Source organism: Vanellus vanellus (assembly GCF_965231255.1).
Source record: "Vanellus vanellus genome assembly, chromosome: Z".
In the NCBI taxonomy this organism is placed as follows: Eukaryota; Metazoa; Chordata; class Aves; order Charadriiformes; family Charadriidae; genus Vanellus; species Vanellus vanellus.
In genome coordinates this window covers 38,349,212-38,363,829 of record NC_138908.1, presented here as the reverse complement: position 1 = coordinate 38,363,829, position 14,618 = coordinate 38,349,212, and the positions used below count along the sequence as shown (strand labels likewise).

General features: G+C 43.4%; 1 protein-coding gene across 1 annotated transcript in view; it reads right to left on the bottom strand.

Moving 5' to 3' along the window:
* Positions 1–7,107, bottom strand: part of ROR2 (receptor tyrosine kinase like orphan receptor 2) — a gene marked incomplete at its 5' end in the record, with an annotated part of 171,872 nt that extends 164,765 nt beyond the window's left edge. Inside the window, one exon of the mRNA XM_082497495.1 lies at positions 7,014–7,107. Coding sequence (XP_082353621.1) covers positions 7,014–7,107 — 94 coding nt within the window. The remainder of the gene's footprint in view (positions 1–7,013) is intronic.
* Positions 7,108–14,618: the final 7,511 nt, after the last annotated feature.

The following is a 14,618-nucleotide window of genomic DNA, read 5'->3' as shown; positions in this document are numbered from 1 at the left end:
CTGATGTTGCCTGAAACAGGTTGCTGAATGTACACCCACTGCTCTGACAGGAAAGTTGGAAGGCAGTAACATCCTGCAGGAAGAAGAGATGGGGAAGGGAAGGAGGTAACTTCTTTTAACACTACTTTTAGATATGGATGATGCCTGGCCATGTGCAAGAAAAAAAGTACAACAGTTGCAGCTTGTTAAGGGCCTTAGAAGTGAAAGATTAATATCTTACAAATAGAAATGTACATAAGGAGTAATTTTAAGATCTTGCTGTGAAACACAGGTCAAATGCTTGAGCTGTGCTGAGTTAACCTGCTCCTAAGATTTTTCTGTGCTGGTTATCTCTGCACCTGAATCTTGTTCTTCAAAAGAATCTTTTTTGCCTCCTTTACAACTAAGTTAGAGGTATGAGATCCATCTATTCTGTTGTAGACAGGGAGGAAAGAAAGCTCCTTCACTTCTGCAGGAGCCTTCCAGTCTTATTAGTTTGCATTGGGTAAGAGTTCTGTGATTCGTCTTTTAGACTTAACATCCAATTAACTTATTTTTGTTTACAGTTCATATGATATAGAAGAAGAGAGTGTTTCTGCCTAGTAGAAATCAAATTTATTATTTACAACCACAGTTTTTATACCTCCCCCCCCCCAAGCAACAGGGATAAAATTCTTTGTCTTTTGCTGTACATTATCTGTCCTCTATCTACTCTATAATTGAATACGTGACTGCATTATTACTTTGATAAGGAATTAGTTCTTTGATAGCTTGATTTATGGTTCAACTAGACAGTTGTGTATGTTTTCTTGAAAAGTAAGACTTCACAAATTTAGGAGAACTCTAACAGAATTTATGCTCTCTTTATACAACCAGTCAAGCCACTCTACTTACATACACCATACCATGGAAAAAATAATGCTAAGGCATTAAACTACCAAAAGCAAGGGAAATCATTTAAAGAAGCCACTTCATCTTGAAATAATACTTACCAGATGAACTCTTAAATGAACAGCCCTGAGCAGTGTTGAGGAGGACAAGGGTCAATAACCTGGAGTTACAGAATTAAATGTTTATGCTGCTCATATAAAAGGAAGTGTCTAAAGACAACAATTAGAAGATAGAAATCTAATTTGTTTGTTGTTTCTCTTCACAAGTTAACATCACCTAAAGTGGAAGTATCAAATCTAAAAGGTACTTAGATGCATGTCTCCCATATGAAATCAATGGAGAACTCAGTGACAAAATACCTGTGGGAAACCAATCTAATTTCCTGATTGGACTACTCACACTTTAAAACTAAACAGTGGCCAAAGTGGGGTCTGCAACCGTTCCCCATTGATTTCACTTTGCTGTTCCTGCAAGCAGTACCCTCACAAAATATCTTCCTGTTGCTCCAGCAAAATCAATACAGTGGAAGAAGAAAAGGTCTTATCCCTCTTCATCGTGCTAAATCTTTGTTCACCTCTGCCCACATAGTCTTTCACTTCTGCAGAATCCTTTTTTCTCTATGATTACTTTCCAGCAGAGTCAGCTTGCTGATGTAACTAAATAAACAAAGAGCTTCAGGTACCCATGAATCAGCACCCTCACAACCACAAAAACTTTAGGGGATGCCACTTGGCTCAGAGGGAACAGGTACATAAGACCACGCTCGTTCTCCAAATACCTTCTACTGAATCAGTAATATTGTGATATCCTTCCTCTTCCATCAGCTATTGTATACCACACTTCTTCACCACCACAGACAGGCATGCACTGAGACAGTTTATATAGCAAAACCAGAAAGCATCAATATAAATGAAGACTAATTCAATCAGCGGACAGCAGTATAGCCTCTTTGCTTCATGAAGCAGTGCACACTGTTGATAGGATATATGTGCACAGCAGCTTATGCAGATACACACAAGCTAATTTTAAACCAGCTCAGAAGCACGCAACTGTCTATAGGATCCCCGCACCGCTTCTTCAACGGGCTTTGCAAACAGCTCAAGAGCAGTGCCATCCCCCTGTGAGCTAGCTAAGCCCAAGTTAGGTGGAATACATCTGCTTACTCCCATCACAATAACAGTGTACCATTAGTGAAATGCATTTCTACTGTGATTTCATGTTTTCACTGAAATTACAACACAGATTTGTTCGTGTTCTTCAATGAAAGCTTTCGTCCACTGCCAGTTAAAAGACAAAGTCACACTCTATATCTAAGGGATCACCCTGACTTCTTGAAAATCATCTTTTACTGTCACCAGAAAAGTCACATACAGCTATTTTAAGTTTCAAAAAAGATCACAGGAGGTATCACTTAGAAAAAAAAAAAAAAAAGTGGATATCCTTTCCCAAACTAGCTGAGGAGGACAAACAGATGTAAAGAGAAAAAGGCTGGTCGTGAGCCAAGTCTGTGGAAAACATCAGAAAAACTATCTAGCAGGATGTTTGCAAATGAATATTGGTGCATGGCAAAGGCTTGGAAAAAGTAAATGCAAAAAGCTGGTAAGGGACATTTCACTTCAAACTACTTAGACGTTTAGACAAAATCAAGAGGAATGACAGTCATTTAACTTAAAATTGTTGTTTGTCCCAAATGGTTACTAGCAATGCTGCAGCAGTCTGCAGTATGAGTAATAATTAAAAGCAGGATTAACAAACAATGCATCTTCTTTCAGTGCAGCAAAATCCTGTCGTTCCTTTTCTTTGAAGCTTTAACTACTTTGTAGTCAGTGGATTAGAAGACTTGAGGACTTGCATACTTTCCAGACATGCTGAGCCTAATGACAACTTCCTTTACAAAGCAACAGCCTCACAATGAATAAACAAACTTAAATCGCAAACCATCCTTTGCACAGAAAGCATAGTGACAGATGCTATAAATTAGACGGAATACTGTAAGTAGCATTTCTTCCCTCTGAGCAACCGCACAATGCAACACAGAACATCTATAGAAAGATTTATGTATAAAAACCAAAGGAAGTTTGCTTAGTATTTTTTCTTTGCCTGCAATGTTCAAAATAATACAAAAAATCTCTTTAAAATAAATTCTCTCAATCAAAAGTATGATTAAAAACTTCAGATGCTGACTGCTTCTAGCTGACATTTTACTGAATATAAAATGTGAATTTAAGACTCTGAAGATAAGCCATGAAGACGACTATACAAGTCTTCTATATAGAAAATTCTCGTAGCTATCAAACAAAACTGGGTATTTATTACTAGCTTTTCCTTTTACATTTCATTCTCATTGGCTAGTGGGTTAAGCCTGTCAGTTTTCTAATTAGTGGTCAAATATATTTCCATGCCGATGACAGTTCTGAAAACTATCCACACCTTACACAAAGTGCAGTGAGTTTAGAAAAAAGATCAGCTTTCCTGCAAACAACTGGAAGCTCACTAAACAGGATTAATTTGCCTCATCTGCCAACTGGTCTTTTTCTTCCTGCATCTTGCATTTCTGTGCTGTTTACAGCACAAAAGAGATTAAGGACAAAACTGCAATTCCATTACAAATGCCTAACATAATCAAGACAGTCAAGGGGAAAAAAACATTTGGTGGCAACCCTTGACCCAGGAATAAACTTCACCACTAAACTACTTAACGATTTAATTAACTCTATAAAAGGTTTGATTAAGGTCTGACCTAAAAATAGTTAATGTAGTCAATGTCATTTATTAAAAGCTATGTGAAGACTTCTCGTATTCAAAGTTGTAGAGACTTTTACCATGTGACCAATGTAGAATTTCCAGCACTGAATCTCATTTATTAAAGTCAGGAGGGAGCTAAATCTCATGCAACTTTGAAGATTCAAGCATTTTACAACTTTTTGTAGTTAGGTATTTAAAGGCGTTCAGAAGTAATCCGTACTTGTACTCATTTCTCCACTAGCATCATACTTAAAAATTAGGTGTTTTTCTTTTTAAAATTAGGTAGAAGTTTACAAACTGCATGGCTTGCAAATCATAGCACAAAGTTACCATTAGGTTTCCATACCAGACATTCTGTTGACATAATTTTTTTTCTTTTTTTTTTTTTTTTGAACACAACTTTCTGCATACTTCACAAGTCACGTGAGTATTAACTTCACATTAATTTAAACGTCCTTCCCTATTTAATGGCAAGGGGGCAAAATTCTATAAGCTGAGTACGTTGTGCATCACCAGCTTCAACAAACGACCATCCTCGTTTCTATTGCCTCACTTGGTCATACTGTAAAGTAAGCACTGAAAAGGCTGGACTAACATTTTCAAAAATAAACGTTTAAATGAAACACAGATTAACAGAGACTGTTTTTACAATTAAGCAAATGTAATTAAACAGAAGAATGCCGCTTAACAGTAGAAGTACACAAGTATTTATTGCTGTGATTATGCTGCACGTTCTGTAAAGAAAATGGAGTCTCAGACTTCATGCCTATCGAAGTGTACCGAATACACACTTTCCACAGGTGGTTGAGACGATTATCACAAGCCCTTTTACCGGGTACCACTTAAAATGAAATACACAAATCAACACAAAACCCCGGAATCAGCTTTTAATGGTAGTTTGTGATTTTATGCCGCCTCCGAGAAGGCTGAAACACCCTCACCAAATTTGAAATGTCTCCTGATAACATATGCAGGCAGAACGAGCAGTCCCATTGCCCACAAAAGAAGACGGAGATGCGCTGCCACGCTCGTAACCCGAGCCGCCCCACAGCTTTTTTGGCCCGTTTTGTCCTGTTGCCGGCGCGCTCCCTCCGCCGGCAGCTCCGCGCTTGGCCCGGCGGTGCCCGGAGCCCGCACCCCTGCCGGGAATCCGCGGGGTGGGGGGCTGCTCTGGAGGGGCGGAAGGAGGCTGGCAGTGGCAGATGCACAAGCGTCGGTGTACGCGGGCTGCAGGAGGGCAGCAAGGGGAAGGGTTGCGAGGGTGGGAAGGAAAGAAGCTCGCCGGGCACCCTGCACGCCCCCCGCCCGCTGCCTCGGGAAAAGAAACACAGATTCAGCTGCTCGGGTACGAAAGCGGGGACGGGAAGAGAAAGGCCGGCATCTCCTTTCGCACCCCGCAGCCGACGACAGCCATCCTCCCCGCAGCCCCTTCGACCACCGCCCCCGCCCCCAGCCTCTCCCCGCCCGGCCCGGCCGGCCGGGACATCCCCGGAGCCCGGGACCCCCCCCGCCCGGCCCGGCCGGCCGGGACATCCCCGGAGCCCGGGACCCCGCAGGAGGGGCAGGGCGGCGGGGCCGGCCGCGCAATTTGTTAACTGGCCCCCCTTCAAAGGGAGCAATAAAGGCACTAGGAAAAATAAACGCGACGGGAACTGACCCCAAATCCGCGGGCTGTAACACGCTCGCCTCCCGCTCTCCCCCCGGAAAACCCCCAGACCTCTAGCTTTCTGCTGACCCTCTCCCTTCACGGTAATGCAACAAATGGCAAGACCCAGGACCCCGGGGCTGAATAACAGGAAATATAGGCATCTGTCACCTCCCGGGGAGAGGTAAATGGATTAGCGAAAGCAACAAAGGGAAGAAAAGCCCTTTCAAACGTGCAATTGATTAACAAGTCCCCTCTAATCTGCAGCATCGCTGTTTTTCTTTAAAGACATCATCGGTCTCCTCCTGCAGTTCGGTGCAATTAAGTTAAAGCCAGGAAAGGCCGGGGGGGGGGGGGGGGGGGAAGGCGCTCCCTGCCCTCCGAGCCCCCGCGCTGCCCGGCGGGGACAGCTCGGGAAGGGTTACAAACCTGGCATGGAAACGGTGCCGCCTGTCATCCCCTCCCTCCGTCCCCGGAGGAAGGAGTTCGCGAGCAAGGTTTATCTGCTGCAGAGGGGGAGAGGGCAATTTTCCAGAGAATGGTTTCACGAAAGATCAAAGAGCTGAATCCGGCAGCTCCTACCTCCCCGGTGCATTTCACATCCCAGGGAAAACGAAAACGTTAAACCTCCCCTTTCCTGTTCTGAAAGCACCACACATCTTAGGCGTGCGTGGAGAGGGAAAAAAAAAAAAAAAAGGAGGAAAAAAAAACCTAAAAAAAAAAGTTTATGCGGCTTCTTTTACAGGAACTGCAACTCTTACACCATCGCGGCTCTCCAACCCCACACGTTCCCTAAGGTCCCTATAAATCACGGCGCTCGCCTCGGAGATGCCGGACAACCTGGCAACTGTTCAGCAGGCGGACTGCCGCTTGCCACGGCGCAAGGTCAGATGTTAATACGGGCAGTTTATTCAGCCCTAAAAACAATCGCGGAGCTCGCTGAACCGAGTCCTAGTGTTTTCTGAGTCCAAAGGCTGGCCCCCTCAGTCCCCGAGGGTAGGCCAGGTACACAGAGGAAATGGGACCCTCTAAAGCTCAGAAACACACAGAGACACCGCCGAACCTCCATCGGCTGCAAGCGCGGCGGCTGCCCCCTCGACCACTCAACTTTAATTCCCCCCCCTCTCCTTCCTCCTGGTTCCCGCTGAGATTCTGGCAACACTCAACGACCCAAATAATAACACAGTATTATAACCACTCTTAGGGGAGGGCTGGAGGGCGGGCGGAGTGAAGGAGGAGGCTCCACTCATTGCTATCCACCCTCGGCAACAACAAAACCCCGAACTTTTCCTTTGTTTTCTCCTTCTTTCCCCCTCCCCCCGAGTCGCCACCAACCACCCAGGGGGTGCGCTGAACCGGCCGAGGAGAGGCGCGAAGCGCTCGCCGCCCGAGCGGGATGGGGGCGCCGGGATGCGCTCGGGGAAAAAGTTTTAGAGAGTGAGCCCTCCTCAGCCCAGTCACCGCTGCCCTCGACTCCTGCTGACCCCCGCCCCCTCGTAAAAAAAACCGCAACATCAAGTTTCCATTTTGCCAAGGAAAAAAAAAAAAAAGACAAAAGAAAAAGGAGGGAAGAAAAGAAGAAAAAATAACGAACATCTACCACCAACCGGGGATGCTGGCGGCTCCGCCGATCCCAGATGCATACGCGCAACTCTCCTGGAGACACGCGGAGCTCCCCCCGCCTCCCCTCTCCCCGCACACCCCTTCCCCGAGAGCAGCAGCATCCTCCCCTCTGGCCGGGGTCCGCTCTTACCTGCCGCGCGGAGGCGGAGGAGCGAGGCGGCCGCCAGCAGGGCCAGGAGGCGGCCCGCCGCCCCCCGCCGCCCCGCCGCCGCCGCAGGGAGCATGGTGCCCGGCCGGCCGCCGCGGCGGAGAGCCCGCGGGCGAGCAGCGCCTGCGGGCAGAGCGCGATGCTGGTGCCGCTTCCGCGGGGGCTCGGGGCTGCCGCAAACTTCTCCTCGGCACCGCCGCCCCGGCCCTGCGCTCCCGCTAACGGACTGTACCCGACTGGGGGCGGAGGAAGCTGCGCTTCTTTCCCCTCCTCCTCCTCCTCCTCCTTCTCCTCCTCCTCCTCTTCCTTCCCCAGCATCCCAACGTCACCCGGGGCAAACCCGACACAGGGGAGGGGAGGGAGAGGCGCGGAGCGGGGAACAGGACAAGGACAGTCCCTGCGCTCCGGCACCCTCTGCCGGGGGCAGCCCCCGCCTCCGGCCCCGGCGCAGGGGACCCCGCACCCGCCTTCCCCTCCGCACAGGGGCAGGGGGGCCTGGCGACCCCCAGGAGACAGCAGGGCTTGGGCCCCCTCTGAAGGGCGAGTCCTGCCCCCAGAAGCATCGGGAGCCTTCAAGCTTCCTCAGAAAAATCCCCAATAAAACAAAAATAAGCGGACGGGCGGGCGGCACACCTACTGCCTATCTCCTTTGCCTCCCTCCTCCTCGCTGCACGATTGACGCCTTTTTCACCGACACAGCATTGTGATTGAAAACAGTTACTCCTGCCCCGAAAACGTCCAAGGGCGTCAGCCTCGCAGCACGTACTATAGAAGCAAGGGCCACCACGACTGGGACCTTCCTCTACGCGCTCTACCGGTTCCCTCTTGTTAGGTTGTCGAAAGTAAATTTTACTTTCTATCTTTAGCAGGCAGAAAATTATTCTGCTCCCTGTAAAGCTTCAAAACATTTCGAAATAATTTACTACCAGAACTAAGACCATTCTGAGCATGATTTAAATATGCTTTTCGGTTCACAGTTTTTGCAGTTCAAAGAAATCAGTGCTATAAGATAATGCAGAACTGTGAGCAGACATGTGTTAACTACGTCATATAAACTCCAAGAACACAATAACAACTGAACATTTGCCATATTTTTTAAGTTATAATTTAACAGCAAATTTAATCATATGTCCTCCCTTAAGTACAACTTTCCTATTATTTTAGACTTCTTTTCTAAAGATTTGATGCCGAGTAGTGCTGCGTACATACAAATCCTTTTAAGTTCTTCCCTAAATCAAGCTCTAAATTCAAAATTGTTTCAGTGAAATTAATTTACCATTAAATTTACTTCTTATTGCACACAAAGGAAAACTCTACAATATATTCTTTCTTCCCACTTTTGCAGTCCGTTCTTTCCTCTCAAGTCTCCAGTTCCATCTTGAAAATTCTTCTGGCACCTAAGGATGACAAAGGGAGGTCCTGATCCCTTTTTGGCAGGAATGTAGGATTGACTGAATTCAGTCCCTTGCCATCAAAGCAACACATTTTATAATCCCTTTCATAAACATGTGAAACTTAATGTAAAAGTAGCGAGGATCTTTTTTTATAAGCTCCACTCCTTAGATTAAAGGCTGGTCCAGACCTTGCCTCTTTGATGGTTAGAAACCTACTCCTAATTTCCAGCCTATACGTATTCATGACCAGTTTTGCTCCTTATCTCTTGTGCCACTACTATCCTGTCACATAAATAGCTTCCCACTTCCCCCCTCTATGGTATAAAATGACCAGAATCGCACCTCAACCTTTATTTTATTCCACTAAAAAGCCCAAATTTTAAAATTTCCTCTGAAATTATCAGTTCTGCATTCCCTGATCACCCTAATCCTTTTTCCTGCCACTCTACCAACGCCCGCATCCCCCTGTATTTTTGGCAGTCCGATTTAATCTTTCTGAAGATGGGTGGCTCGAGCTTGGCATAGTATTGGAGATGCTTTCTCTACCAGAGCATTTATAATTTCCTTTCTGTGCTGAAAAGACTTAACTGATACAACCTGATGATTACAGCACCTTTTCAGTTACAGATATTCTATGATGTGTTAGAAAATCTACATCCTCTCTTTCTTTATGATTTCCAGTGAATACCTAACAGCAGAGAACTGCATCAAAATTTTACATGTCTGGCCTCGCAAATCCCCCCCCCTCCCCTTTTTATATATCTAGTCATCAAGACCAGTTAATTCTGTAAGATATTCTGCTCCTTCTTTTATTAAGAATACCACTTGGCTCTGCATCAGCAAAAAATTTTGGCTGCAGATTGATAATGTGTCCTAAGGCTTTTTTGAGTACATTAAATTGATATTAAATATCAGAGATCAGTAGTGTAGAGCATCTCTCCACCTAATAGTTTGCAATTCAAAATTTCTCATTTTCCTCTCTTCTGCCAGCTCATCATCCACCTTACAGTCTATCAAGGAATTCCCGAAAGCTCGATCTTAACCCCTAATTTACCATATGGAGGTATATCAAATATTCAACTCAAGTCCAGACGAATGAGATGTAGCATGTCCTTTGTTTTGGAAATCACTGAAAGGAAGGTATTAAGGTCAACTGGCATGATATCTCTTTATTAAATAAATTTTATTCTATTAAATTCCACGATGTTGTGATTTCTTCCAAACTTTGTTCCAGAGCTTTGTAAATTCCTGAGTTCAAACTATAGATCCGTAGGCACCTGGATGACTTTCTCCTCACTCTTCATAAACATCATCTACAGATCTGGACAAAGCCTTGATCTCCGGGGAAATGGGCAAGATCACATAGCCACATAACATGATACAGGAAGCATATGAAACACATGAGTTGAGGACAACAAAAAGGCTATATACTCTTCTGCTCCTCTCCAAAATAAAGCTGTTATTTGCCACTGGCTATAAGTAGCCAGTGTGTTACTTCCCAGTTACACAATGCTGCACCTCCTTCAGTAGATTACATGGGAGGGGTAGGGAGAGGTAAGAAAAAAAAAAAGAACCTGTAACTAGGCCTGCAGTTGAATTTATTCCTTCTCCTTTCCCCCACTTTTATTTTATTCCACAATTCTGGCAACATCTGTTGTTTGGTTGTGATGATAAGCACACTTCTTATTAGGTGTTGGGATTAGTTTTCTAATGCCAGGCAATAGATGAACTCAGTGCCAAGAGGAGTGCCCAAGAAACTAAAGCAGAGACAGTGTTGTGACTTATACAACAAAACGTAATTGGTTAAAACCTGTAACAGTTACCTGCCTAAAACCTTACAAGCTCTGAGTCTGTGTTCCTCTGGAGTTAAGGATTGTTCAACTGAGTTTCTTACCTTCCAAACACAATAGGGGATAAACCTGCTTGCATAAAGGAGTGTACGTTTTGCATAATCCTCCCAAGAAATAATATTTTGCTTTTCTTCTCTGATGCTCTCCAAAAATCTCACAAAATAACTAGGAGATGGTTCTAAATCACTTTTGCATTTGGGAATAAATTAACTTTTGATAGAAACTTCAGTTGTGAATTATTTTTCTGAATTAGCAGGGGGAACTGGTTATGCTATGAAGGCTAAACAACCAGACCAAGTTAGTTATTGAGACTATAAGACTTCTTCAAAGCCACAGATGATTTTGTAATTGACCACAAAACCTGTCATTGCATATTTCACATTTGCAGGGAGAATCACTTGATAGGACCGAGGTGAAGTCACTACAGTGACGAAACCACAGGACAAATTCTTGCTCTGTATTGTAGAAAAATATGTACAGCAGGCAAAGAAGCACGGACAACTGCACATTGCTGCTGAGTTGGTTCACCCTACTCGTGTAAGACATTAGAGTGCTCACTTGTGTTCTGCAGCATATGGTCCCAAACTGTTTTGTCACTATTTGACAAAGAAAAAGCTGTGCTTGTATTTGTTTGCATGACCATATGGTAACGTGCCTGATATGAGTAGTTGAGAGCAACGGGCAAAGCTGGAATTCAGCCTGAACTTGCTTGGAAATCCCTGACAGAATTTGGATGGATTCCCTTCGCTATGTGTGTCTGCATTCATAACAAATATAACAAAAGTAACTTTAAAGAAAATGTAAAATCAGATGTGGTTTAAACTTCAAGGTCTTAGTGTTCCTATAATCATTCTACAAGCTTAGATAAGGTTTAACTGGTGCAATATATTAAAAAAATTCATTCCACACCTGATCTTTCTATTCCTATGACAAAAGCATTGCAGAAACCATTATTGCAAACACTACCTACATGCTCCACATTTGCCAAATCAACTCTTGGGATTTCTTCTACAATGGTAAAGTGTGTCTCAGAGAATTCTGCTATGGGCCAAAACTGAAAAAAGGATTTAGGCAACAAAATTGGATTCACACAGGCTTCAGACACCCAAGTCCACATTTGTAACCCCCAAAATGTACATTTTTAATCTTGAATGTCTCATTGCCCTTGAATCATTGAATGTCCTGTTTGGTGTAAATACTTCTCTCGCACCCAATCATTTAAACATTGCCAGAAGTACCCCAGCCGTAGCAACTGAGTGCCCAGTTCTACTGAGGTCCAGAAACTTTCCTGGCACAAGGCTTGAGGCTCTTGACCTGTGCCAGATTGTGACCATCCAAACAGTTTTAGTTGCTGTCTTCTGAAAAGCACAGCTTGGAAGGAAACTGTGGTGATGGTACTCAGTGTTATGCATTGGTCGAGCAAATACCAGCCTAACACATGAAGAGCTGGGCTCTTGACCTTTCTCAACATCTAGGCCCTCTGGGACTTGGCCACAAGACACTATGCAGAAGAGTGGGACACACTTTAGCCCTCTTACTGAAGTTGTGCCATTGTATGTAAACAAACGTGAGAGTCTTGGGATGGAAGTGAGAAGGCACAAGGGGAAGCCCAGCTGTGTGTGGCACTGACCAAGGTGTAGGAAGTCTATGAGACTGGTCACCCAGATAAATGTTACAGTTAGCGAATCCCTGAATAAAACCAAAACCCAAATTTTGGACCAGCCACTCAATGAAGAGCATATTCACAGTCTACCTGCATATTTCCAGGGTTTTTTATTTGTTTGGGTTTTTAGAATGAAACTTGTAACTATCAAAATAAAAAACAAGTTAAAAACACTCATCAGAAAAACTTTTCCTCCACTGGAAGCAAAACAGTATCAGGTTTTAATCCACACTTTTAGACCATTATTTATTATGCTTTAAATCTACATGATTTGAGATACTTATATGCATATGAAAATAGCCACAATAAATAAATTTAAGGAAATATTTTACCTCCAGAAGGTAAAGCACCTTTCTAAATAGACTCAGGAGTCATCTCCCTTCTTGCTTTCATTTCCAGCTCTGCACATACAAATGTATCAAGCAGTATTGTCAGAGAAGACAGCCCACCACAGAATAAACAGATCTGACAAGTATCCACATCATCAACACTCTTTTCTAAAGATCACCAAGGGTATTTCTCATGCCTAGAACCCCAGGAAACAATATACACAGCTTTTCATTTATTTCTTAAATTAGGATGCAGACAACACTCAGAAAAATAGAGCTGATTCCCCTAACTTGTAAAATCATACTCACCTGATGGTCTGAACGACGTGCAATGTCTTCTGGCCGATGCCTTCTCAATCCTCTCAGTTATAAAAACTGAACGGGGGAGAAAGCTGCATGACTTACTGAAGATCAGAATCTGAACAGAGAATCGGACTTAGGTTTCCATTATACAAATTAAACAAGAACACGACTGTCTGAATTAATTTAATTTAGAGCTCAACTAATCATTGAAATTGTTATGATTACACTAAAGAATGACCTTGGCATTTAGTCTCTCACACTTCAAAAAATAAAACTGATGTTCTTTTTTCATGTAATTTTCATTATCATTCGCTATTAGTGTACTGAAATACTTATGTATACTTATTTTAGATGTTTACGTCAGCTGCAACCATGGCACTAGAATGCTACAGTTTTTTAAATAACATATGAACAATTACAATTGTAAGTATTTAACTTATGTAAACTCCAAAACAAGTTCTAGCTGTCAAGCTGGACCACCAACATTCAGACATTTGATGGATTTCAAATTAAAAAAAAGGGTGTCTATGTGCCCTTAACACCCAAAGTTACTTGCTGAGTTCATTCAGGACTATCAATCCATCACCCAAGCTCTCAGTACTAGGATACTATGCTAAATACTTGCCGTTTACAAGGCAACACCAAAAATACAACATTATGTCTGTGAGGCAGATGCAACAATGTCAGTGGATCTTGACACCAGAGGATGGTACACTATACAGGATAAAAAAAATACAGTTCAAATTCAAAATGCGTCAGATCTTCACAAGTCACCACAAAACTATATATTGTTTTATTTTGAAAGGTCATCATCCGGACACGAAGGTGTCAGACAAACACTGAACTGAACCAAGAGTTTAAACAAGTCAGCACCTGGGGTGTATTGACTACAGAGAATGGTCTTTTGAGACCCTTGATGTGCATGTCAGTGTCTAAAGAATAGTTGTGGGGGAATTTGGGAGACGGGAAAGAAAAGCTGAGGATTTTTTTGGTGTGGTTTGTTTGGTTTTTTTTGTTTGTTTTTTTTTGTTTTGGCTTGGACTGGGGTTTTAGTGGTGTTTTGTTGTTGTTGTTATTTTGTTTTGTTGTTTAAAGCTAGCCTTAGCTAGATAACAGGCAGTCTTCAACATTAGCACACGGGAGTTCAGGGCCACAAATAGGAATCTGAAGTTGTATGCTGTGTTCCCAAAAGCACTTAAGAGTACTCCAGATGGGACACATCTCATTACAAGCTTGTCAGAAGTGCATCGAAGAATGCCTTCTATTTGCCACAGACATGAAGTTTCCTGCAACTCCTCTGCCTTTGCCGTCACAAAGCAGCCCCCCAAATGGACAGCAAACTCAGCCTCGCAGAGTGCTGTCCTGCACTAGGGATCAGCCATATGGTAAAATGAAACTCCCTCTCCTTTCTTCTTCTCCCCGCAAACTCCTGGCATACGCGTATGGCATACACACATAAGGGAGCAAGAGTGACCATGGGAAGAACTTCAAGGACAACACACAAATAGTAATGGGAACATGAATAAAACTAAAATCCATTTGGTGGTGCTGTGTTCAGTGGAGTGGAGCAAATGAGTGCTACTGGCTCTCAGTATACATTCCCCAGTGTTTTCCCTTTGGTCTACAACAGTGAGGAAGACAGTCTGCCACATTTTTCCCTTCTCTCACACACAGTCTGAATTTTAAGACTTATGAAAAGAAAATGCAGCATATTGATGAATATGAAAATATTCAGTATACCATAAGCTAATAATGTATACTATAGCATTCACAGACTATTGAGCTTAAAGAATGGGAACATGAGAGAGTGACATGGACTCCAATAGATGTACAAACAGGAATAAAACTGCTTCACACACACACACACACACACACACACACACACACACAACTAGCCAACAGTATAGATAACAGAGACTTCATACAGAAGTACGTTAAAGAAGATGTGATTGCATTGGATTCTGCTTTTGAAGCATTTTAAAGGCTGCATAAAATGTTTTCTCCCTAGAGAGACTTGCAAAGCCAATCAGCTGGAAAGAAAACAACTA